Source organism: Oncorhynchus mykiss, chromosome 12 (assembly GCF_013265735.2).
Source record: "Oncorhynchus mykiss isolate Arlee chromosome 12, USDA_OmykA_1.1, whole genome shotgun sequence".
Taxonomy (NCBI): domain Eukaryota; kingdom Metazoa; phylum Chordata; class Actinopteri; order Salmoniformes; family Salmonidae; genus Oncorhynchus; species Oncorhynchus mykiss.
In genome coordinates, this window is record NC_048576.1 from 57,276,798 (window position 1) to 57,301,128 (window position 24,331).

At 43.9% G+C, this 24,331-nt stretch overlaps 1 protein-coding gene across 1 annotated transcript in view; it reads left to right on the top strand.

The window, feature by feature from the left end:
* The window catches only part of LOC110537834 (serine/arginine repetitive matrix protein 3-like), a 155,044-nt gene that overhangs the window by 85,823 nt on the left and 44,890 nt on the right, over positions 1–24,331 (top strand). Inside the window, exon 2 of the mRNA XM_036937861.1 lies at positions 14,849–15,150. Coding sequence (XP_036793756.1) covers positions 14,861–15,150 — 290 coding nt within the window. The 5' untranslated portion in view covers positions 14,849–14,860. The remainder of the gene's footprint in view (positions 1–14,848; positions 15,151–24,331) is intronic.

A 24,331-nucleotide genomic window follows, 5' to 3' on the forward strand; every position in this document is an offset into this window, starting at 1 on the left:
AGAGAGGGAAACGAGGCGGTCTTCTGGTCAGACTCCGGAGACGGGCACAGCGCGCACCACTCCCTAGCATTCTTCTTGCCAATGTCCAGTCTCTTGACAACAAGGTTGATGAAATCCGAGCAAGGGTAGCATTCCAGAGGGACATCAGAGACTGTAACGTTCTTTGCTTCACGGAAACGTGGCTTACTGGAGAGACGCTATCCGAAGCGGTGCAGCCAACAGGTTTCTCCACGCATCGCGCAGACAGGAAAAAACATCTTTCTGGTAAAAAGAGGGGCGGGGGCGTATGCCTTATGACTAACGTGACATGGTGCGATGAAAGAAACATACAGGAACTCAAATCCTTCTGTTCACCTGATTTAGAATTCCTCACAATCAAATGTAGACCGCATTATCTACCAAGAGAATTCTCTTCGATTATAATCACAGCCGTATATATCCCCCCCCAAGCAGACACATCGATGGCTCTGAACGAACTTTATTTAACTCTCTGCAAACTGGAAACAATTTATCCGGAGGCTGCATTCATTGTAGCTGGGGATTTTAACAAGGCTAATCTGAAAACAAGACTCCCCAAATTTTATCAGCATATCGATTGCGCAACCAGGGGAGGAAAGACCTTGGACCATTGTTACTCTAACTTCCGCGACGCATATAAGGCCCTGCCCCGCCCCCCTTTCGGAAAAGCTGACCACGACTCCATTTTGTTGATCCCTGCCTACAGACAGAAACTAAAACGAGAGGCTCCCACGCTGAGGTCTGTCCAACGCTGGTCCGACCAAGCTGACCACACTCCAAGACTGCTTCCATCACGTGGACTGGGAGATGTTTCGTATTGCGTCAGATAACAACATTGACGAATACGCTGATTCGGTGTGCGAGTTCATTAGAACGTGCGTTGAAGATGTCGTTCCCATAGCAACGATTAAAACATTCCCTAACCAGAAACCGTGGATTGATGGCAGCATTCGTGTGAAACTGAAAGCGCGAACCACTGCTTTTAATCAGGGCAAGGTGTCTGGTAACATGACCGAATACAAACAGTGCAGCTATTCCCTCCGCAAGGCTATCAAACAAGCTAAGCGCCAGTACAGAGACAAAGTAGAATCTCAATTCAACGGCTCAGACACAAGAGGCATGTGGCAGGGTCTACAGTCAATCACGGACTACAGGAAGAAACCCAGCCCAGTCACGGACCAGGATGTCTTGCTTCCAGGCAGACTAAATAACTTTTTTGCCCGCTTTGAGGACAATACAGTGCCACTGACACGGCCTGCAACGAAAACATGCGGTCTCTCCTTCACTGCAGCCGAGGTGAGTAAGACATTTAAACGTGTTAACCCTCGCAAGGCTGCAGGCCCAGATGGCATCCCCAGCCGCGCCCTCAGAGCATGCGCAGACCAGCTGGCCGGTGTGTTTACGGACATATTCAATCAATCCCTATACCAGTCTGCTGTTCCCACATGCTTCAAGAGGGCCACCATTGTTCCTGTTCCCAAGAAAGCTAAGGTAACTGAGCTAAATGACTACCGCCCCGTAGCACTCACATCCGTCATCATGAAGTGCTTTGAGAGACTAGTCAAGGACCATGTCACCTCCACCCTACCTGACACCCTAGACCCACTCCAATTTGCTTACCGCCCAAATAGGTCCACAGACGATGCAATCTCAACCACACTGCACACTGCCCTAACCCATCTGGACAAGAGGAATACCTATGTGAGAATGCTGTTCATCGACTACAGCTCGGCATTCAACACCATAGTACCCTCCAAGCTCGTCATCAAGCTCGAGACCCTGGGTCTCGACCCCGCCCTGTGCAACTGGGTACTGGACTTCCTGACGGGCCGCCCCCAGGTGGTGAGGGTAGGCAACAACATCTCCTCCCCGCTGATCCTCAACACTGGGGCCCCACAAGGTTGCGTTCTGAGCCCTCTCCTGTACTCCCTGTTCACCCACGACTGCGTGGCCACGCACGCCTCCAACTCAATCATCAAGTTTGCGGACGACACAACAGTGGTAGGCTTGATTACCAACAACGATGAGACGGCCTACAGGGAGGAGGTGAGGGCCCTCGGAGTGTGGTGTCAGGAAAACAACCTCACACTCAACGTCAACAAAACTAAGGAGATGATTGTGGACTTCAGGAAATAGCAGAGGGAACACCCCCCTATCCACATCGATGGAACAGTAGTGGAGAGGGTAGCAAGTTTTAAGTTCCTCGGCATACACATCACAGACAAACTGAATTGGTCCACTCACACAGACAGCATCGTGAAGAAGGCGCAGCAGCGCCTCTTCAACCTCAGGAGGCTGAAGAAATTCGGCTTGTCACCAAAAGCACTCACAAACTTCTACAGATGCACAATCGAGAGCATCCTGGCGGGCTGTATCACCGCCTGGTATGGCAACTGCACCGCCCTCAACCGTAAGGCTCTCCAGAGGGTAGTGAGGTCTGCACAACGCATCACCGGGGGCAAACTACCTGCCCTCCAGGACACCTACACCACCCGATGTCACAGGAAGGCCATAAAGATCATCAAGGACATCAACCACCCGAGCCACTGCCTGTTCACCCCGCTATCATCCAGAAGGCGAGGTCAGTACAGGTGCATCAAAGCTGGGACCGAGAGACTGAAAAACAGCTTCTATCTCAAGGCCATCAGACTGTTAAACAGCCACCACTAACACTGAGTGGCTGCTGCCAACACACTGACACTGACTCAACTCCAGCCACTTTAATAATGGGAATTGATGGGAAATGATGTAAATATATCACTAGCCACTTTAAACAATGCTACCTTATATAAATGTTACTTACCCTACATTATTCATCTCATATGCATACGTATATACTGTACTCTATATCATCGACGGTATCCTTATGTAATACATGTATCACTAGCCACTTTATACTATACTATGCCACTTTGTTTACATACTCATCTCATTTGTACATACTGTACCCGATACCATCTACTGTATCTTGCCTATGCTGCTCTGTACCATCACTCATTCATATATCCTTATGTACATATTCTTTATCCCCTTACACTGTGTACAAGACAGTAGTTTTGGAATTGTTAGTTAGATTACTTGTTATTACTGCATTGTCGGAACTAGAAGCACAAGCATTTCGCTACACTCGCATTAACATCTGCTAACCATGTGTATGTGACAAATAAAATTTGATTTGATTTGATTTGATTTGATTTGTGAAGGGACCATTTCAGATGGTCAGTGATGTGCACGCTGAGGAACCTTTGACCCTCTCCGCCTTGTTGATGTGGATGGGGGTGTACCTTCTCTGCTGTCTCCTGTAGTCCCCGATCAGCTCTTTTGTTGATGTTGAGGGAGAGGTTATTTTCCTGGCTCCACTCCACCAGGGCTCTCACCTCCTCCATGTAGTACAGGACTCTCTAACCCTGTTCCTGGAGAGCCACCCTCCTGTAGGTGTTCACTCCAACACTAGTTGTAACTAACCTGATTCAGCTTATCAACCAGCTAATTGTTAGATTCAGCGGTGCAAGATTAGGTTTTGAGCGAAAACCTACAGGATGATAGCTCTCCAGGAAAAGGGTTGGAGAGCCCTGCTGTCTTATTGTTATTGGTAATCAGGCCTACCACTGTTGTGTTGTCAGCAAGCTTGATGATTGAGTTGAAGACGTGCGTGGCCATGCAGTCATGGGTGAACAGGGAGTACAGGAGGGGACTAAGCACGCATCGATGTGGGGCCCCCTTGTTGAGGATCAGTGTGGAGGAGGTGTTGTTTTCTACCTTCACCACTTGGGGTCGGCCAGTCAGGAAGTCCAGGACCGAGTTGAACAGGGAAGTGTTCAGAACCAGGGCCATGAGCTTAGTAGTGAGATTGGAGGCACTATGATGTTGAAGGCTAAGCAATGAACAGCGTTCTTACATAGGTATTTCTCTTATCCAGGTAGTGTGCATCGTCTGTGGATCTGTTGGAGCGATATGCAAATTGTAGTGTGTCTAGTGTTTTGGATAAGATGGAGGTGATATGGTCCTAGCCTTTTAAAGCACTTGATGATGACAGAAGTGAGTGCTACTGGACAATATTATTGTAATTGATTAAAGATTGTTATACTATTTTAGTTGAACAGCGTACCACTTACACACTTTTCATAACATTTTATTACTTCCCTTACAAAAAAACACATGTAAGATAGCTGTTTTAACTTGTGAAAACAAAAGAGACATGTGACGTCAGTTGTTCACATGTATTACATTTAGAGTTCACGTTACCACCTTTTCACATGTGAGGAGAATAACATGTTTTTCACCTCATTGTGAATTGTAGTTTCACATGTGAAAATCAAATTTTCATTTTCACATGTGAAAGCCTACCAGTCATGAAGCATTCCAAAATAGAATTTCACTTTCACGTGTGTAAAATATTTACGTGAAAATCTAACTCTCACATGTGAAATTGCAAAATCGAATTTGCACTTTCACACGTGGAAAACCAAAGTGAAAATCGAATTTTCAGTTTCTCTGCCTGTCTGTGCGTGTGTGTGGATGAGAGAGAGGAGTGTCACAGAATATCAAGTGGTGATTTAGTGTAAAATGTTACTCATTTCAGGAAACTAGGCATATGTCGCTGGTCTTACAGGAGAGTCTTTTAAACATAAACTTTTTTTTTTTTTTTTATCTAAATGTGTTTTTTGGCAGAAATACCTTCTGGAACATGTGAACTTTCATGTGCCTTAATATCAAACTTGTATACCATATGTAAATGTGAATAAAATTGCTAAATTACAAGCCTAGTTTTATTAGCCACAGAAAAAGTGAGCAACCTTGCCGCTAGCCATGATTGGCTGAGATAAAGAGTGGGCTGGACATGAGTTTGGATTGGTCTGCCATATAGCATGCTTCTGTTTATTTGAGCTGGCCAGTATGTGTAGGTAATTCATGCAGGGTAGTAATGTCATGAGTTGGGATAGACGTAGCTGGTAAATTCGCTCTGGCTAGCTTCTCCGATTTCCGAGCACTTTCATCTGAGTGTACCAGAGTGCAGAATAACTGACGAATTTACAAATGATCAACACCCGTTGAAAATGGCTGGTGTCGGTAAATGTTGGCAAAATTGTTTCCAGCAGCACAGTTGCAGTCACCAACGCTCTGGATAACATAAAAACAGCCTAACCAGCTCTGCTGGGGCGAGTATAATGGTCAGTGAGCTGTTCTCTTATTTGTGTCTGGAAGTAGCCGGCCAACATTAGCCAGTTAGCTTGAGTGTTTGACTGCTGTTGAAAGGACAGAACGCTCGGATCAACCCTTAAAGTGATGGGTGGGACTAAAGAATAAGAGGGTGTGAACAATGTTGAATGGGTGTAGGCAATGAAGAGCTCTCCAGTAGGTACCAAAATGTTCCAAGGCCATTTTCTCAAAAGTGAGGTTACAGGTTTATCAACTTTCAAAGCAGGATTACTTTCCCATTGTTCCTCAAATGCAGCGTATGATATACAATTTTGTAACTCTGTGTCTTCTTTTATCCAAAATTATTTCAAATCAAGGCATCAAGGCGGTCAGTCACAAATAGATTCAGTGATGATTTCTCCTGCTGTCCTGCCACCTGTTCTGTCCTATCAGTCGCACGCATGCACGCACACACACACACACACACACACACACACACACACACACACACAACCAAAAAGATCCACCCTTCCAGAAAAACTCATCCAATAGATAACCACCCACCCAGGAAGCAGGTTTTCAGATTTTCTTGCTCTATCTCCTGGTATGTGGAGTGTCTGTCTGTGCCAAGGTCATGCCCCCTGTTACTTCAGCCTGTAATAATCTCAGATCGAGGTGCAGATCCAGTCATTGTGTGTGTCTTTATGCTGCACACACACATGTATGCATATAGCTATAGGAGGATGGGCTCATTGTAATGGCTGGAATGGAGCAAACATGTGGTTTCCATATGTTTGATGTGTTTGATACCGTTCCAGTTATTCTATTCCAACCATTACAATGAGCCCATCCTCCTATAGCTTCTCCTACCAGCCTCCACTGACACACACACACACCCGAGCATGCTTAAAACAAATTGTTCCACAATATCACCAAGATGAATTCAGATCCATGAGAGGAAAAAACATGCTGGACCATGTAAATACAAACATCTGTGATGCGTACAAAGCCATCCCCCGCCTACACTTCGGCCAATCAGATCACGTCTCTCTGTTCCTACTCCCCGACAACAAACAGCAACTCAAGAGGGAGTCACCAACACAGAGAATCAATGCTTCAGGACTGTTTTGAGAATACTGATTGGAATATGTTAAGAAATGTATCCACCCAGGAATCATTCACCAACATTGAGGAATGTACATCGTCAGTCACAGGCATCATTAGGAAATGTGTTGATGATGTTGTACCCACAATGACAATCCGGACATACCTCAACCAAAAACCCTGGATGAACAGAGATATCCGTACCATGCTGAGTGCCCGTACTGCAGCATTCAATGCCAGCATAACGAACCCCGATGACTCGGTGGCGTGCGACGCATACAAGGCAAGCAGGTACGAGCTCTGCAAATGCATTAGGGTTGCAAAAAGACAATACAGACTCAAACTTGAATTGATGTTGGACAACTCAGACTTAGGACGCATGTGACAAGGACCACAGACTATCATAGACTACAAAGGCAAATCCAGCTGTGTGGTGCCCTCCGAAGCCTCCCTCCCAGATAAGCTTAACACATTCTATGCTTTCTTCGAGGCAGACTATACCGAACCTTCCAGGAAGACTCTCGCTGCTCTGGACGACCAGGTGCTTTCGCTCTCTGAGGCTGACTTGAGGAAAACTCTCAAAAGAGTGGAAACTCCTAATGGCGCCGGCCCAGAGTGTGTGCTGACCAGCTGGCGGGCGTCTTCTCGGATATCTTCAACCTGTCCCTGTCCCAGGCTGTAGTCCACACTTGCTTCAATGAGACCATCATCGTCCCAGTGCCCAAGAAAAACAAGGTGACATGCCCAAATGACATTCCCGTCGCATTCACCAGGTCATCATGAAGTGCTTTGAGAGGCTGGTCTTGGCCCACATCAAGGCCAGCATGCCAGGCACACTGGACCCACTCCAATTTTCCTACCGCTCCAAGAGATCCACGAAAGATGCCATTTCCATCGCTATTCACACGGCCATAACACATCTGGACAAGAGAAACACCTACTCTACATGACCGAAAGTATGTGGACACCTGCTCGTCGAACATCTCATTCCAAAATATAACAGCCTCCAGCCTTCTGGGAAGGCTGTCCACTAGATGTTGGAAAATTGCAGCGGGGACTTGCTTCCATTAAGCCACAAGAGCATTAGTGAGGTTTAGCACTGATGTTAGGCGATTTGTCCTCGCTCACTGCCGGCGTTCCAATTCATCCCAAAGGTGAGGTCAGGGCTCTGTGCAGGCCAGTCAAGTTCTTCCACACCAATCTTGACAAACCATTTCTGTATGGACCTCTCTTTGTGCACGGGAGCATTGTCATACTGAAACAGGAAAGGGCCTTCCCCAAACTGTTGGAAGCACAGAATCGTCTAGAATGTCATTGTATGCAATAGTGTCACGGATCCCTCCGGAACTGTCATTACGCACACCTGGTCCCCATTTCCTTGATTCGTAATTGTATAAGTGTGCCCTTTGATCACCGTGTTCTTGTTGATTATTGTTACAATGTCCGTTGGTCGTGTGAATACCTGTGCTGTGTTGTTTTGGCTTTCGTGCCACTTGCACTGCACAGATGATTACGGTTATCATCCCATGTGGTATCATTGTGCACTTCTGTTATTTATTCAAGGTACTCCTTGCTCTTTTCTTTGGGTTTCAACCCTGTGTTTTGTATGCGTGTTTGTTTGGTCTTCGTCTCCCGTGCCTGTAATTTGGGTATACTAAAAAACCCTGTTAAGCATTCCTGCGCCTGTCTCCCGATCCTTCATACCAACGTGACATGTAGCATTAACATTTCCCTTCAGTGGAACAAAGGGGCCTAGCCCGAACCATGAAAAACAGCCCCAGCCCCAGTGTTGCAACCGAAGACAGACGATATTTACACGCTACACACTTCAGCACTCAGCAGTCCTGTTCTGTGAGCTTGTGTGGCCTACCACTTCGCGGCTGAGTCATTGTTGCTCCTAGACGCTAATTTATATCACACTGATAGTAGAGCATGTGGATATAATCATCTGGTCCTCTGTACCTCAGTTGGTAGAGTATGGCGTTGGTGCTTGTAATACCAGGATAGTGGGTTCGATTCCTGGGACCCCTGGTAACAAAAATTCATGCACGCGTGACTGTATGTCGCTTTTGATAAAAGCGCCTGCTAAATGGCTTTTATTATTACAGTATATTACATGTAGGCCTAGTACGTGTGACCGATATACTTCAGTCTTGCAAGCAACCTTCTTCACCCTTGAAACAATGGAGAAAAATGCCTCCCCATCAGTAATAGTTCTCAGATAAACTCCCAGAGGAACAGGTAACTGTTGTGTTCTGCCACCTTATCAGCCCCCTGACAAGCCTCTTTCTGCTGTGGCTGTTTCATTAAACAAATTAAACAATTTAGTTGTTAACTTGAGAGAAAGGAAACAGATTTTTCCATGGTCTCTCGTGGGAACAACAGGAAATGACCAAGAACCACCAGACATAACTAACTGGATTTACATGATGTGTTCATGTGGTGAAATGTTATGTTCCCATCACCATCATTATTTTAGACCCAACACCTGGGATCTGTCGGGGCATTTCTGCGGGATTGGATAATCTGTTGTTTTCACACTTTTTTCTTTGACATGTTCATTTTAATGTAGTTCCAGTCTGTTGTTGTCCGTACAGACTCCGGTACAGAGTTGCAGTCACTAAAGTCCTAAACTGTTCTCTCTGCTACCGCACGGCAAGCGGAACCGGAGCGCCGAGTCTAGGACCAAAAGACTCCTTAAAAGCTTCTACCCCCAAGCCATAAAACTGCTGAACAGTTAATCAAATGGCCACCTGGACTATTTACATTGACCCGCCTTTGTTTTTACACTGCTGCTACTTGTTGTTTATTATCTATGCATAGTCACTTTACAAATTACCTCCACTAATTACCTCCACCTTTACAAATTACCTCCACATTGACTTGGTACCGGTACCCCCTGTATAGAGCCTCATTATTGTTATGTAATTTTCTTTTGTTACTTTTGTTACAAAATAAGAAAATACATGTTTACTTTAGTTTATTTAGTAAATATTTTCGAAACTTTATTTATTTCTTGAACTGTGTTGTTGGCTAAGGGCTTGAAAGTAAGCATTTCACGGTAAGTTCTACACCTGTTGTATTCGATTTGATATGATTTGCAGAGAGGATACATTATAGTGTCAGCGTTGTGTGTGGCCCCCTAATGGTGCTTCAATGAGATGAGGTGATCTGTTCGTGTCTGTGTGAGCGTGCGTGTGTGTGTGTGTGTGTGTCACCTGCGGCGAGCCAGCGGCTCAGACATTTGGGCCATGGTGCACGTGAATAGCATAGGTAATGGCATCCAGCATCCAGCCCTGTCTCCTCTACATTGCAGGCTGATGTCAGAGACAGACCCAGGCCTGGTCTGCCCCAGGCTACTGGCAACAGCAGAGGCAGTAGACGGATTGTAAAACGCGGAAGGATGCTGTTATTTAGTAAAGACAGTACAACATAGGAATATTGTCTTGTTGTTGTGTTGTCTACCTAATGTAAAAACAGTTATGGTCACTCAACACAGTCACAATTTATTTACCGGTGGATCTTAATTTGACCAGTTTCTCACAGCTGGATTCATGCAGCAACAGGAGATGTGAATTAATGTGCGAATTATAATTAATGGACATTTTTGTTGAGGTTGATACATTTTAGTTAGGGCAAATCATGTCTGAAATTTAAAGTGGAAATTGCAAACTTTAGAAGCCTTTTTAAATCTCGAATACACTACAAGTTTGCATTTCCTGCTGTACAGGACATTTCCTACAACAACAGGGTGATCAAATGAAGATCCCACGTCTGTATTCTCATATCTGTCTTCAACGCCAGCCTGCTTGTCCTGTTCCAATCCCGCTCACCATATGGCAATTACAGGACAGTTTTACCAAACAAACAGACAAGAGTTCATGTCCTCCTTGGAATCTTCTTCAGTGCACACACACACACACACACACACACACACACACACACACACACACAGTTAACAGAGTCACGTCACTGTGAATTCACAACACAGCTTGTTTACCAACGCACAGCTCCCCAAAATCAAACATCATCACAATAATGCTACTTTACCCAGCATAATCAGAGACCGAATTAAGACTCACTGTTGCCTCTCAACAACGAACGAAACACATCACTGACTGGGTAAAACAGCATTACTGTATACAGTAATGCTGTTTTACCCAGTCAGTGACACACCAAAAAACTCCATTGGAGGTTGTACATACAACTATCTTTACACTTGAAAAGCTTCTTTCCAAAACACTAACATTTTTATTTTCACAGCAAGGGGCTGTTCGATGACCTTATTTTTTTAATATATTTTTTTAATCTCTCACTCTCAGATATTTTTTTTATTTGATATTTTTTTAAATCAGCAAGTCAGTTAAGAACAAATTCTTATTTTCAATGAAGGCCTAGGAACAGTGGGTTAACTGCCTGTTCAGGGGCAGAATGACAGATTTGTTACCTTGTCAGCTTGGAGATTTGATCTTGCAACCTTTCGGTTACTAGTCCAACGCTCTAACCACTAGGCTACCTGCCACCCCAAATAAGGAGTACTCCTAGATTTGACACTGTCAAATGAAACAAATAACTACAAATTATAGATATGTGACATCAATATTTAATCAAATGTAAAAAAAAAAAAATTAAAAAATGTATCAATACAGTAATATGTGATCTGTATGTAAAACATTTAAATTTGACATTTAAGACATTTAGCAGATGCTCTTATCCAAAGCAACTTACAGTATTCATCTTAAGATAGCTAGGTGAGACAACCACATACATTCAAATATAAAGTATTCCATTAGCAGCTAAACAATGGATATATAGCATTTTTCAACAAAAAAACCCACATTTTAATAAACATCTCAAATCTTTGAATACAACATCTGAGAACACTAATATTTTACTCACTCGTGAAGGTACCCGTAAGAAATTATTTCTGGTGAAAAAACACAAATGTGAAAAATTGGTGGATTTAGCGTTTTGAAAATGAACTCTTCACTTGCTGCAGTCTCTCGTGACAGACTTTGTTCCATTCTATGGTACTGTAGCTGACCAGCAAGCACGCGAGATTTGGGTCTGGGTGCCAAGATTACTTACTGTTGCTATGCTGATTGTCATTGAAGGCTAAAACTACAGAGCTTTGGACAGGGATTGGGCACTCAGAGATGATGGTCTACACTGACTCAGAGTGAGTATTACATCATTCTCATCCCCTAACTCTCCCATCCCAGGCTGATCACTAGAAATACAATTCTATTTTGTACGCTTGAAAAGGTCCTGAGAACGTCTATATATGCCTTCTGCTGTGCTCACCAAAAAAAGAGCAACTATTGCTCAGCACTGGCATGAACTCATGATGCTCAGAGGCAAAGTGCACTGCTCAGACTGAAATGTGCTGTTCTGTCCACTGCGTCACAGCAGTTCACAATGCTCTAGCAAGCCTTTCCCAAACCGTAGCCCTAACCTTGACCAATCGTAACTCATATCTAAACTTAACCCTTTGAGTTGTTTCTGTTTTGGCCCTGTAACCTCGCGGACTTAACCTTGTGACCACGCTTAATTAATGCGTCAAAAATAGACATTAATCCATAATGCACAGGATTTGAAACTATGAGATCTTGTTACCCATCCTCCCCTAACTCTCCTATCTGCGACAGTGATGAAGTGCCCTGGCTGGGCTTTTCTGACTCCTCAGTGAAAAATGAAGCCATTAGTTTTGCAGGACCAACCGGTGCTGGGGTAGGGAGGGAAGATGTGTCTGTGTCGTGCGTGTGTTGGTATGTGTGTGCTCTTATGCATCACACGCCTGCATCACTAACCTATCCGTCTCAATCACAAGCCCAGTCTGAGCCTAGCCAGAACAGGACAGCATTCAGATGTAGAAATGTATACATCCACTTGTATTGTGAATGGAACTTTGGCAAGTCACATTGATACTTAAAGACATGTTCTGGAACTTTGGCGACTACAATATATATTTTTAATTCTCCCGCTTTGGGCTGGATTTGTCGATGTGTAGTTCATACATGCATAATATATGAGCAGAATTAGTTTTACCTCAATTTACCACAAAATCCCTAGTTTGAAAGCGACTGTTTTTTTGGAAGCTGTGCTGCACCATTTTCTATACATTTCCACTTACGTGGGCCAGCCCCCTAGCAATTCGAGTTCTAGCCAAATAACTTCAATTTTGAAATTATTCGTGATAGGATGAAATGTGATTTTAGCTTCTAAAATGTGAGATTTGGGTTTTCATAAGGTAGGGCTCTGCACAATCAGTGGCCCGCCTCTGTGAAGGGACATGGGCTATAAAACTTTTCAAACACGCCCTCCTCTTCCTTCCTATATAAAGCCTTGACGACAATATAACCTCCTGTTCCGAGGATGTGAGGACGACGGTCTGATGTCAGAATGGTTCAGATAATAACTACAGAACGAAGCCAAAATCAGTGTGAGCTTTGGTTGCGAATGGTATGAACTTTGAACTCTTATTCACTACAGAAGTGATACCTCCTAGCCGTTGAGTTAGCAACGGCAGCTGCAAACGCAGGTTAGGAAGGAACAGGCAGAGTATCCCGTCTACCACACAACGACGTTACTACAACGTATTCAATTTACCACCAGAGACATTCTTCAAAGGACAAAGGACTCGGTTGGGCAACACGGCCTTCCATCTACCACCAACCTACCGAAGCGCAGCTCAGAGTAAATATTTATTGCATTTTCCTTTTCCAAATGGGCGGTAATTTAGAATGCTTAAGATACTGTATTTACGATAGCACAGCTTCGCCCTTTGTTCCTCAGTCTTCCCGCTCTTTCACTCAAACCCAGCCCTTTTCTTTTGTGTAACAAGCTGTCATATCTGTTCTGCCCGCTAGGGACATTTTCCTTTATGACGTAATTTGTAATCAAGTTATGATTTAATTATGTGTATGTGTAATTCTGTGTGATTAGTTAGGCATTTAGTACATAAATAATTAAACCCAATTTTGTATTGCTGATTCAACTTGTTAGCCAGGGTTCGTGCAGAATTTACAACTTTCAGATGAGGCTGAATTAAGATGACGATTAATATTGACTCCTCTTGATGTAAAATATTACTAGGTCTTTAAGAGTTTATTCGGAAGATAACAGCTCTATAAATATTATTTTGTGGTGCCCCGACTCTCTAGTTAATTACATTTACATGATTAGCTCAATCAGGTAATATTAATTACGGATAAATTATTTTATAGAATAGCATGTAATATCACTTAATCCGGCATAGCCAAAGACACGACAATAGCGATCCATTTTTGTTTATATTCAGTCTTTGTTGTGTGTTCAACACATGTCCAAACGTACACATTGTCCGGGTGTTATAGTGTGTGTGAGTGATTTTCAATATCCTCTCACTCACTGCAGGCTAAACCAGAGCCTGTATCCACAAAGCGTCTCAGAGCAGGAGTGCTGATCTAGGATATGTCCATGCAATCTTATTCATTAGGATCTAGAAGTCAAACTTGATCCTAGAGACTTTTTGTGGATACGGGCCCAGGTCTCTACACAGTATGTCCTGAAGGGAGTCATATTTCCACAGCTTTCTCCTCTCCTCTCCTCTCCTCTCCTCTCCTCTCCTCTCCTCTCCTCTCCTCTCCTCTCCTCTCCTCTCCAACTCATCTATTAGGCTATACTTTGTTTATGTGACCTTGATCTACAGTGTGTGTACAATCGGTGTCACGAGACTTGTTTGTCCTACAGTATAGATCTGTCAGCTACTCTAGTGTTGACGCATGCATGGACCAGAGGCTGCTGCTGCGGCTGCTGTCGGCGGCCGGTTCGGTTGGTAGTGATGCATGTCGACATGTGCCTACGATCCAAAATAACCCTGACTGTGTGTGTGTCTGTGTGTGAGAGAGTGTGTGTGGTGTTGCTCAGTTAAGGGAAAAATACTTCATCCTGTCCAGAGACATAACAATCAAATCTACCACAGCAGCAGCTCACTTTTCTGTGATGAGGAATACAGTACAGTACTATTTGCATGGTTGGCTTAACAGAATGTGTTATGGGGGCTCAAGAAGCCAAAAGTCTGAAACAGGTAATGAGGGGCTTGTTAGGAACGTCCAGGATCAGCCTATTGTTTGCCATCTGAGGAGACAGAGTAGTTTAGAAAAATGTGAACCTCTCGCACCTCAGGAGCCTGCCATCCCAGAATCTGTTACGCTTATAACAGGCCTCCGACCTCCCCCTAATCATCCCCCACCCCTTATCTTAACATACTCTACATTAGCCATTGTAACAGAGTTGGAAATGCATCCTTATACAGTTGGAAATGCAAATAAATGCATTTGTGTGAAACATAAACTTAAAGTATATGCCAGGTAAACAATTGAACTGGTCCCACTAAACCCCCCGTCTCTCTCTCTCTTGCTCTCCCTCTCTATCTATCTATCTATCTATCTATCTATCTATCTATCTATCTATCTATCTATCTATCTGTCTATCTATCTATCTATCTATCTATCTATCTATCTATCTATCTTTCTCCATCTCTCTCACTATCGCTATCTCTCTATATCTCTCTCCTCTGTCTCTCCTCCTCTGTCTGTTTCTACAGAGCGCTGTGGCCATGTACGATGGGGCGAGGGTGCCTTCCCCCCAGGACAGTGTCAACGGTGTGCCCCCTGCTGCCGTGAACCTGGCAGGAACAGATGCGGGGTCAGGCGGGTCAGCGTCAGTGCCCACCCCGGCCGTGCAACCCAAGCCAGAAGAAGAGGAGGGGCCTGAGGTGGAAGAGGAGGAGCCCAGACCCGAGCCTGTCCTGGTGAAGAAGGCCCATAGGGAGATCCTAGACCACGAAAGGAAGAGGAGGGTGGAGCTGAAGTGCATGGAGCTGCAGGAGATGATGGAGGAACAAGGGTGAGTTAAGTTTAGTTAAGTTACAATACACACTGGGTTTACATTTGGAGGGATACACCCTTGTTTGGATGGTCTCTCATGTAGACACACGCTAGAATAGTTTGGTGGATACACAGCATAGGTTATGCCTTGGTTATTGAAGATTTTTTACATGGGCAGGAATACACATTGGAATCTTAAAAAGCAATTTTTACATGCTCACTTCAGGTTACACGATGAATTAGACTCCTAATAACAGTGAGACATCAAGATGCTCTAGCATGGAGAGAGAGAAACCAAATATACCAAACAGACAGGGCCTTCAGGTTCTACCCTTTAATAATGATCTATCGCGCAGCATTTGATGCACATTACCATTCTAATCGAACATCTCTGCACTTAAAGAAAATGACAACACAGCACTTCTTGCCTCCAGTCAGTAATGGCTGCCAGTCAGCCTGAGCCAGAGAGCTCTGAGAGTCATTGGAAGACACAGCCACTCTCATTAGCATGTTATCACTCCTCCAGAGCTAAATGAGAGAGAGCCTTAGCGATACACTAGCAGCTAGGAGGCTGGCACTACACTATCTACACTACTACCATGGTGGATTTGTGTGGTGACTGGCATCTGCTCTAATCGTCCTAAGGCTCTGGCTGGCTGGCTGGCAGGCTGGGTGTGCGTGCGTGTGCGTGTGCGTGTGCGTGTGCGTGTGTGTGTGTGTGTGTGTGTGTGTGTGTAAACAGGCCTTCAAGGCAGATACTTCAGGCTAGCAGACCAGCCTCATGGAGGGTACACTAAACAGGTGTTCCAGGGACAGGCATACTTCTCCAGTCTAGCTGTGACCGTCCTTAATAAGGTGTAGTGTGACCTTGTGTCTGGCTGTGAGGCGTGAACAGAGTTATCCTCTGAGACGACTGCACTGTACACAGCCCTGGTGGAACTCACAGAGACTTCACATTGTCGTGTGAACTAGAAAACGATTGAGCCTCGTCATTTCTGATAGAGGTTTGCCGTGACGTAAGTTATAGCGTCATAATGTTTATGATGGTAAACACTTAAACCCAGAGATATGGCTATTATTTATGAATAGAGATTTTGGATGACACAGCAGCTGGATGGCACAGCAAAGCACACCGTTGACACAGCAATGTTACTGGATGGATAGCAGTATGCAAAAATGCAGACCTTGGAATAAAGTTGCCTCAGTACAAAGTGTAGACTACTCCCAGTTAGCATCAGTGGTGTATGTTTGAATAGCAGGATAGGATAAGCATGTTCGCTAGTACTGCCAAACAGCATTTCTAACAGAAATTGGATCATCAGGCCTACAGGAAACAGTGTAACTGTACGCTGAGTGTACAAAACATTAGGAACACCTTCCAAGTACTTAGTTGCACCCCCCCTTTTGCCCTCAGAACAGCCTCAATTCATCGGGGCATGGACTCTACAAGGTGTCAAAAACATTCCACAGGGATGATGGCCCATTTTGACTCCAGTGCTTCCCACAGTTGCTTTAAGTTGGCTGGATGTCCTTTGGGTGGTGGACCATTCTTGATACACATGGGAAACTGTTGAGCATGAAAAACCCAGCAGCTTTGCAGTTCTTGACACAAATCAGTGCGACTGGCACCTACTACCATACCCTGTTCAAAGGCACTTCAATCTTTTGTCTTTCCCGTTCACCCTCTGGATGGCACACTTACACAATCCATGTCTCAATTGTCTCAAGGCTTAGAAATCCTTCTTTAACCTGCCTCCTCCCTTTAATTTACACTGATTGAAGTGGATTTAACAAGGGACATCAATAAGGGATCATAGCATTCACCTGGATTCACCTGGTCAGTCTCTTTCATGGAAAGAGCAGGTGTTCTTAATGTTTTGTACACTCATTGTATATTCTCTGGCAGCTGTTTTCCAGTGTGTAGAAGGGTCATTCAAATTGTCCTTTAGGGGAGTCACAGTGACTAGATTGGGTAACATGAGATGCCTAACTGTCACGGGGTTTTGAAGGGTTTTGAAGTGCAACCCCCCTCCTCCAGAGCAATGAACTAATCCATGGCTCCTGCCTGGGCGTCTAGGATAAGTAGGGTCGGTTGCGTCTTAGCAATATTATCATATGTGCCTCTGCCTGGAACCCTATTTGCTCTCCTTTTAGCCCCCCATCCATACCCAACAGTAAGCAGCCAATCTTCCTCCCTCCCAGCCCTCCCTCTCAAGTGAGGAGCCATGCTGGAACCTGGCCTCAGCCTCATTAGGGCTGATAGTTAATGGCGGCTGGAAGGCCATGCCTGGCTGGGCCAGATTGATGTGGCTGATAGGGAGCTGGCTGCCTGGATGTCAGCAGCAGAGGATAGGAGAGCGGCACCACTGCCATCTGTCAGATAGGGAAGGGCCCACTCTCTCTGGGCTCCAGGCGGTCCTCTCCAGGCTCTGGACTAATTGCCTCTGGTTTGGTAAATGGGCCATATGTCCAATGGTGAGCCCCAGTGACAGCTATTATAAAGTAGAATCCCCTGACTACCAGTGTGTTTGTTAAGTACGATAGAGCCACATGTTTTTATCCCAGCCCTCCATATTCCTCCACATTCAAACAAGGCCACTTTAAATGAAAAAAGAGTGGGAGGGATTGGGGAGGAGGGGATAAATGGATGTAGAGAGGGATGAAGTAGAGGGAGATAGAGAGGGAGAGGAGCGCAGGGCTCAGGCATTAGAAGCAATTAAAATGGTGTCAGGAGTCTGTTTTCATCTGCTAGTGGATTAAAGCCAGCGGGTCACCCTCTAACCTCCTAAACACACACAGACACGCGCGCACGCACACACACACACACACACACACACACACACACACACACACACACACACACACACACACACACACACACACACACACACACACACACTGGCACCCTCCAAGGCCATGGTCAGGGATTAGAATAAAGTGACAGGTTGTATACCAACCCCCCTCTAACACCGCCCCCATCATCAGTGCAACTTCCCTACCATCCCCCTCTCGCCCTCCCTCCCTCCCCATCCAGGATGTATTAAATCAGTGGATTAATAGTCTGTCGTGTGTTATAGCCTCACAGCATCACCCTGGGAGCCAATTAGAACAGCCAGTCAATTAAAGGAGCCTGCTCATTAAGCTATCTGAAGCCTGCCAGCCTTCCCCATTTACAGGTACTAAAGGCTTCCGCATGTTTCGGTCCGGCTGATGCCTAGCCGAACGAGTGTGCTCGCGTACCTTCGATGTTAGCTTGAAAAGACCTTCACCTGAAAAACAAGAAAAAAGCGGTCAGTATACACTTCCTCAAAATAGTCCGAATTAATCTAAAATAACTCAAGAAATCTGTCATTTATTTGGACGTTTTTGCCAAGGAGATCTTATTTGCGCAATTCTACATCTAACTAGGATGTTTCGAGCAGTATTTCTCAAGGTAAAACTTTTGCATTAAAACACTTAATTGAAGAATCCCTACTGTTGACCAATCACCGACCAAGGGGCGTAGACTTGCCTCAAGACATTTTTTTGTGTGCAAGAACACACACAAAAAAACCTTGCAGAAGGCCAAAACAAATAAAAACATTCCAAAATGTCATCATAATATACAGTACCAGTCAAAAGTTTGGACTCAAATCAAATCAAGTTTTATTAGTCGCATACGCCGAATACAGTGAAATTCTTACTTTACAAGCCCTTAACCAACAGTGCAGTTAAACTTTGGTTGAGCTGTGCGATTAGCATGGGGTTGTACGTAACAAGAACATTTCCCAGAACATAGACATATCTGATATTGGCAGAAAGCTTAAATTCTTGTTAATCAAACTGCACTGTCCAATTTACAGTAGCTATTACAGTGAAAAAATACCATGCTATTGTTTGAGGAGAGTGCACAGTTTTGAACATGAAAAGTTACTAATTAACAAATTAGGTACATTTGGACAGTCTTGATACATTTTTAACAGATATGCAATGCTTCATTGGATCAGTCTAAGATACAAAGAATTGGCAAAAATATAAAATACTTACCCTATTAGTTTATTTTCACTATTTTCTACATTGTAGAATAGTACTGAAGACATCAAAACTATGAAATAACACAAATGGAATCATGTAGTAACCAAAAAATTGTTAAACAAATCTATATATATTTTATATTTGAGATTCTTCAAAGTAGCCACCCTTTGCCTTGAACAGTTGATGTTGAAATTGGTATGTTACTTGAACTCTGTGAAATATTTATTTGGGCTGCAATCTGAGCTGCAGTTAACTCTAATAAACTTTTCCTCTGCAACAGAGGTAACTCTGGGTCTTCCTTTCCTGTGGCGGTCCTCATGAGAGCCAGGTTCATCATCGCGGTTGATGGTTTTTGCAACTTCACTTAAAAAAACGTTCAAAGTTCTTGAAATTTTGCAGATTGACTGACCTTCATGTCTTAAGGCGCATGAAAGTTACCATGTTCCCGAAGACATTTCTGCCAAAAAACTAATTTTGATTAAAAAAAACATGTAAAACGTTCAAATGGCTCTTCTGTGAAGTCGTGACTTGCGACATACGCATAGTTTCCTGAAATGGGACACATATTCTCTCTGACCTCAGTTTACCCTCTCAATCTGGTTGGTCTGAGGATAGTAGGCCATGGTCAGTTCGGCAACAATACCTCAGTAGGTACACAGCTCTTTGTAGATTTATGAGATGAACCTCGTCAGAGAGAAGATGATCTGGAATTCCAAATCGGGTAGAAATCTCCCTTCGCAGAATGAGGTCAGCAGTTCATTTCAGGAATCTACAAAGAGCTATGTACCTACTGGGATGTAGTTGACAAACTGACCACGGCCAACCATCCTCAGACCAACCTTACGTATAACCGCACCCTGAAGGGGATGAATGCTTCATTCGTGGGGGATCAGCACACAAGTCAGAATCATTGTGCTTTGTGCTGAACTCTGCTGTCCAGGAGACTTCCGGGGTCACTCACTCCAAACTAAACCTGGAAAGACCACTGAAAGGCCGATGGACAGATACTTGCAAAGTTACAACGTTTCACCTGACTGCTCTACCTTTGATGCAGGCCACCACCACCATACCTTTCTAGCCAGAGTGGAGGCCAACAGAATCAAAGCCAAGCAGTGATGGTGCAGAAACTGTGTGTATTACCCACCCCAGTCTTGTGTCTGGGTCCGTTCTCGTCTTCTGTCAAAGGTGGCCAAACAGTTCACTGCAAAGCTAGCTTTGAGATGGAAATTCTCTGAAGAACACTGGGGAAGATGTTCGGATGGTACATACTGTTGATCTAAAGCCCTGCTACCCTATGGCAGAAGAGCTGGATCGCAGGCAAAAGCAACACCGGCAGGAACTCTTCTTGGCGGACTCGGATGAGTACTTCCCTGGTTTTGCTTAGTATGAACCTAGCCTATCAAAGCCTGCATCCTCTCCGTTTCTACAGGCATTGTTTTTTCATGGGGGGAGGAGTGTGGTAAAATCCTGGACGGAGCCTACACCGTGCGCTGCCACTTTAAGAGTGCACCGTCTGTCAGGATGGAGTAAGTAAATATGGTTCTCCTTAATGGGTGTGAGAGTTCTTGGTCAGCATGACAGTTTTCAATGTGTGCGCAACCAATTGCAGAAGCCGTGGTCATTTTCAGAGTGCTTAGATTATAAAAGTTTTGTGTTTGATCGCCTGTTGTTATCGCTCTACTCCTGAAGTGTTTGGAACCGGTTGTGGCCGTTCAAACCTTGATCTCTTGGATTACTAGCAACATTGTTGTGAAGCTGGAGTTGGCCTACAACAACTAAGACCCTCGCCCCCTTCTCTTCTTCTCCTTCTCTTCTCCATCTCCTGTTCTCTGACTTTGGAACATTTAAAGGTTTTGTTTTCGCTTACAAATACACCCCCCCCCCCCCCCCCCCCCACCACACACACACACACACACACACTTACACACACACATTCATACACCAACTCACTCTTCACTCTGTGAATGAATACAGATGATTGCAAATCATCTTATATTGATAACTGGGTTCTTTGTTGTCTGTTACCTCTATTAAATTGCCTCAGAGTTGCTCTAATCATTAATATTGTATAAGATATCATTGGTTGGTTTACCCCGTATTGTGACTTGTGTTTATATCGTGTGTCTTATCCATTCTCTCCACTGGCTATCTGGTAAACAGGCTACACTCTAGGCAGTATCTTCTGCTGATGTGTGTGGGTCTGGTAGCAGTACTCTCTCTATCCTACTCTTTTCACATCGGCAGTGTAAATACCTGCCTGGCGCCCGAACAAAAATCTGTTTCTTTATCCCTCTCTAACAACTATGCTACAACACTGACTTATACTCAACCAAAGTGCTACTCCCTATAGCAGTGTGTGTTGGGGTATATATACAGTGCCTAACCCACTTATTCCACACTATGTTGTGTTACAGCCTGAATTCAAAATGGATGGCTTTTTTTCCCCTCTCACCCTCAATGACAAAGTGAAAACACAGAAATATTAATCACAGAAGTATGTAATATACATAAGTATTCACCTTCCTAGGTAAGTCTCTAAGGGCTTTGCACACCTGGATTGTACAATATTTGCACATCATTATTTTTAAAATTCTTCAAGCTTTGTGAATTTGGTTGTTGATCATTCCTAGAGAGCCATTTTCAAGTCTTGCCATAGATGTCAAGCCAATATTAAGTGAAAACTGTAACTATGCCACTCAGAAACATTCAATTTCATCTTGGTAAGCAACTGCAGTATATATTTGGCATTGTATTTTAGGTTATTGTCCTGCTGAAAGGTGAATTTGTCTCCCAGTGTCTGTTGGAAAGCAGACAGCACCAGGTTTTCCTCTAGGATTTTGCCTGTGCTTAGCTCTATTCCATTTCTTTTTAGCCTAAAAAAACTCCCTAGTCCTTGCCGATGACAAGCATTTCATAACATGATGCAGCCACCTTCCTCTCTGGCAACTGAGTTAGGAAGGACGCCTGTATCTTTGTAGTGACTGGGTGTATTGATACACCATCCAAAGTGTAGTTAATAACTTCACCATGCTCAAAGGGATATTCAATGTCTACTTTTTTAAATTTTTATTACCAATAGGTGCCCTTCTTTACAAGGCATTGGAAATCCTCCCTGGGTTTTGTTGTTGAATCTGTGTTTGAAATGCAATGCTCGCCAGAAGAACCTTACAGATAATTGTATGTGGGTTCTTTTTCACCTTTATTTAACCAGGTAGGCTAATTGATAACAAGTTCTCATTTACAACTGCGACCTGGCCAAGATAAAGCAAAGCAGTGCGACACAACAAACAACACAGAGTTACACATGGAATAAACAAACATACAGTCAATAATACAACAGAGAAAGTCTATATACAGTGTGTGCAAATAAGGTAGGATAAGGGGGGTAGGCCATAGTGGCGAAATTATTACAGTATGGCAAATTAAACACTGGGGTGATAGATGTGCAGAAGCGGTACTGGGGTGCAAAGGAGCAAAATAAATAACAATATGGTGATGAGGTAGTTGGATGGGCTATTTACAGATGGGCTATGTACAGGTGCAGTGATCTGTGAGCTACTCTGACAGCTGGTGCTTAAAGCTAGTGAGGGAGATATGAGTCTCCAGCTTCAGTGATTTTTGCAATTCGTTCCAGTCATTGGCAGCAGAGAACTGGAAGGAAAGGTGGCCGAAGGAGGAATTGGATTTGGGGGTGACCAGTGAAATATACGTTTAGGGTACAGAGATGAGGTAGTCATTAAACAATCCTGTTAAACAATATTATTGCACAAAGAGTCCATGCAACTTATTATATTATTATCAGGAGCGGCAGGTAGCCTAGTTAGAGCATTAGATCGAATCCCCAAGCTGACAAGGTGCAAATCTGTTTTTCTGCCCCTGAACAAGGTAGTTAACCCACTGTTCCCTGGTAGGCCGTCAAAGTAAATAAGGATTTGTTCTTAACTGACTTGCCTAAATCAATTGTTAAATTAAAAAAAATATATGTGTTCTTAAGCACATTTGTACTCATGATCTTATTTAGGTTTGCCATAACAAAGGGCATACTTTTTTACTCAATTTTTTATACATTTGTAAAAACTTTGACAATATGGGCTATTCTATATAGGCCATAGACATTTTTAAATGCAGGATGTAACGCAGCAAAATATGGAAAAGTCAAGGGCTGTTAATACTTTCTGAAGGCACTGTATGCTAATATCATAGTACAATGACTCCACCAAAATGCCACTAGCAGTGCAAAGTAGCAGTGTGTTGTGGAGTGTTATTCCAGGAAGTAATTGAGCTGTAATGAACGTTGCATGATTAGTCCCTGTGGAGTGCCCCAGCCTTTCCTCTGTCCTATTAATGGGGGACGTAAACGAACAAGGACACACTACCTCACCTAGTTAAAACTACGCTACATACTGCTGACTAAACTCTGGCTTGGCTAGGTCCTTCATCCACAAAGACCTACAGCATCACCCACTTACTTAGTTAACACTCGCCTTTCACAACGCCATGCTCACTTAGTTAAAGCTACACACTGCTGTTTGCTGGCTGAACTGAGGCCTGTCTAGCTCCTCCATCCACAACACACTGATGGGCGATTTTTAGAAAAGCTGAAGAACACTGAAGAAAGTGGTCCTTTCACCTCCCTGGCCTCCTCAGGAAGATGAGAGTATTTGCACCCGGAGCTTCAGGGAAATGGTATTTGTTGTGTAAAGTAGGATTATACACAGACAGGGACAAACACGCATACACTCTTTGAAAAAAAGGTGCTGTCTAGAACCTAAAACAGTTCTTTGGCTGTCCCCATAGGAAAACCCTTTGAAGAACCCTTTTGGTTCCAGGTAGAACCCCTTTGGGTTCCATGTAAAACCCTTTCCACAGGGGGTTCTACATGGAACACAAAATAGTTATACCTGGAACCAAAAAGGGTTCTCCTATGGGGACAGCCAAATAATCATTTTGGAAAAGGACACACAAGGATACACATGGGATATTTGCAAACGCCTTTAATCCGTATAAAGCCATCATATTGCAAAGCCAATTTCATTACAGGAGTGTAGGCTATAGATTGTGTGCTTCATATTCAGAAACTCATGATATTGTATTCACTTTTTGGGGTACCTGGGATTGAATTTGACTTTCTCACCAACACCTCCTCCAGCAGAGTTTTATCTCCTGACCTAGGTTCAAATACATGT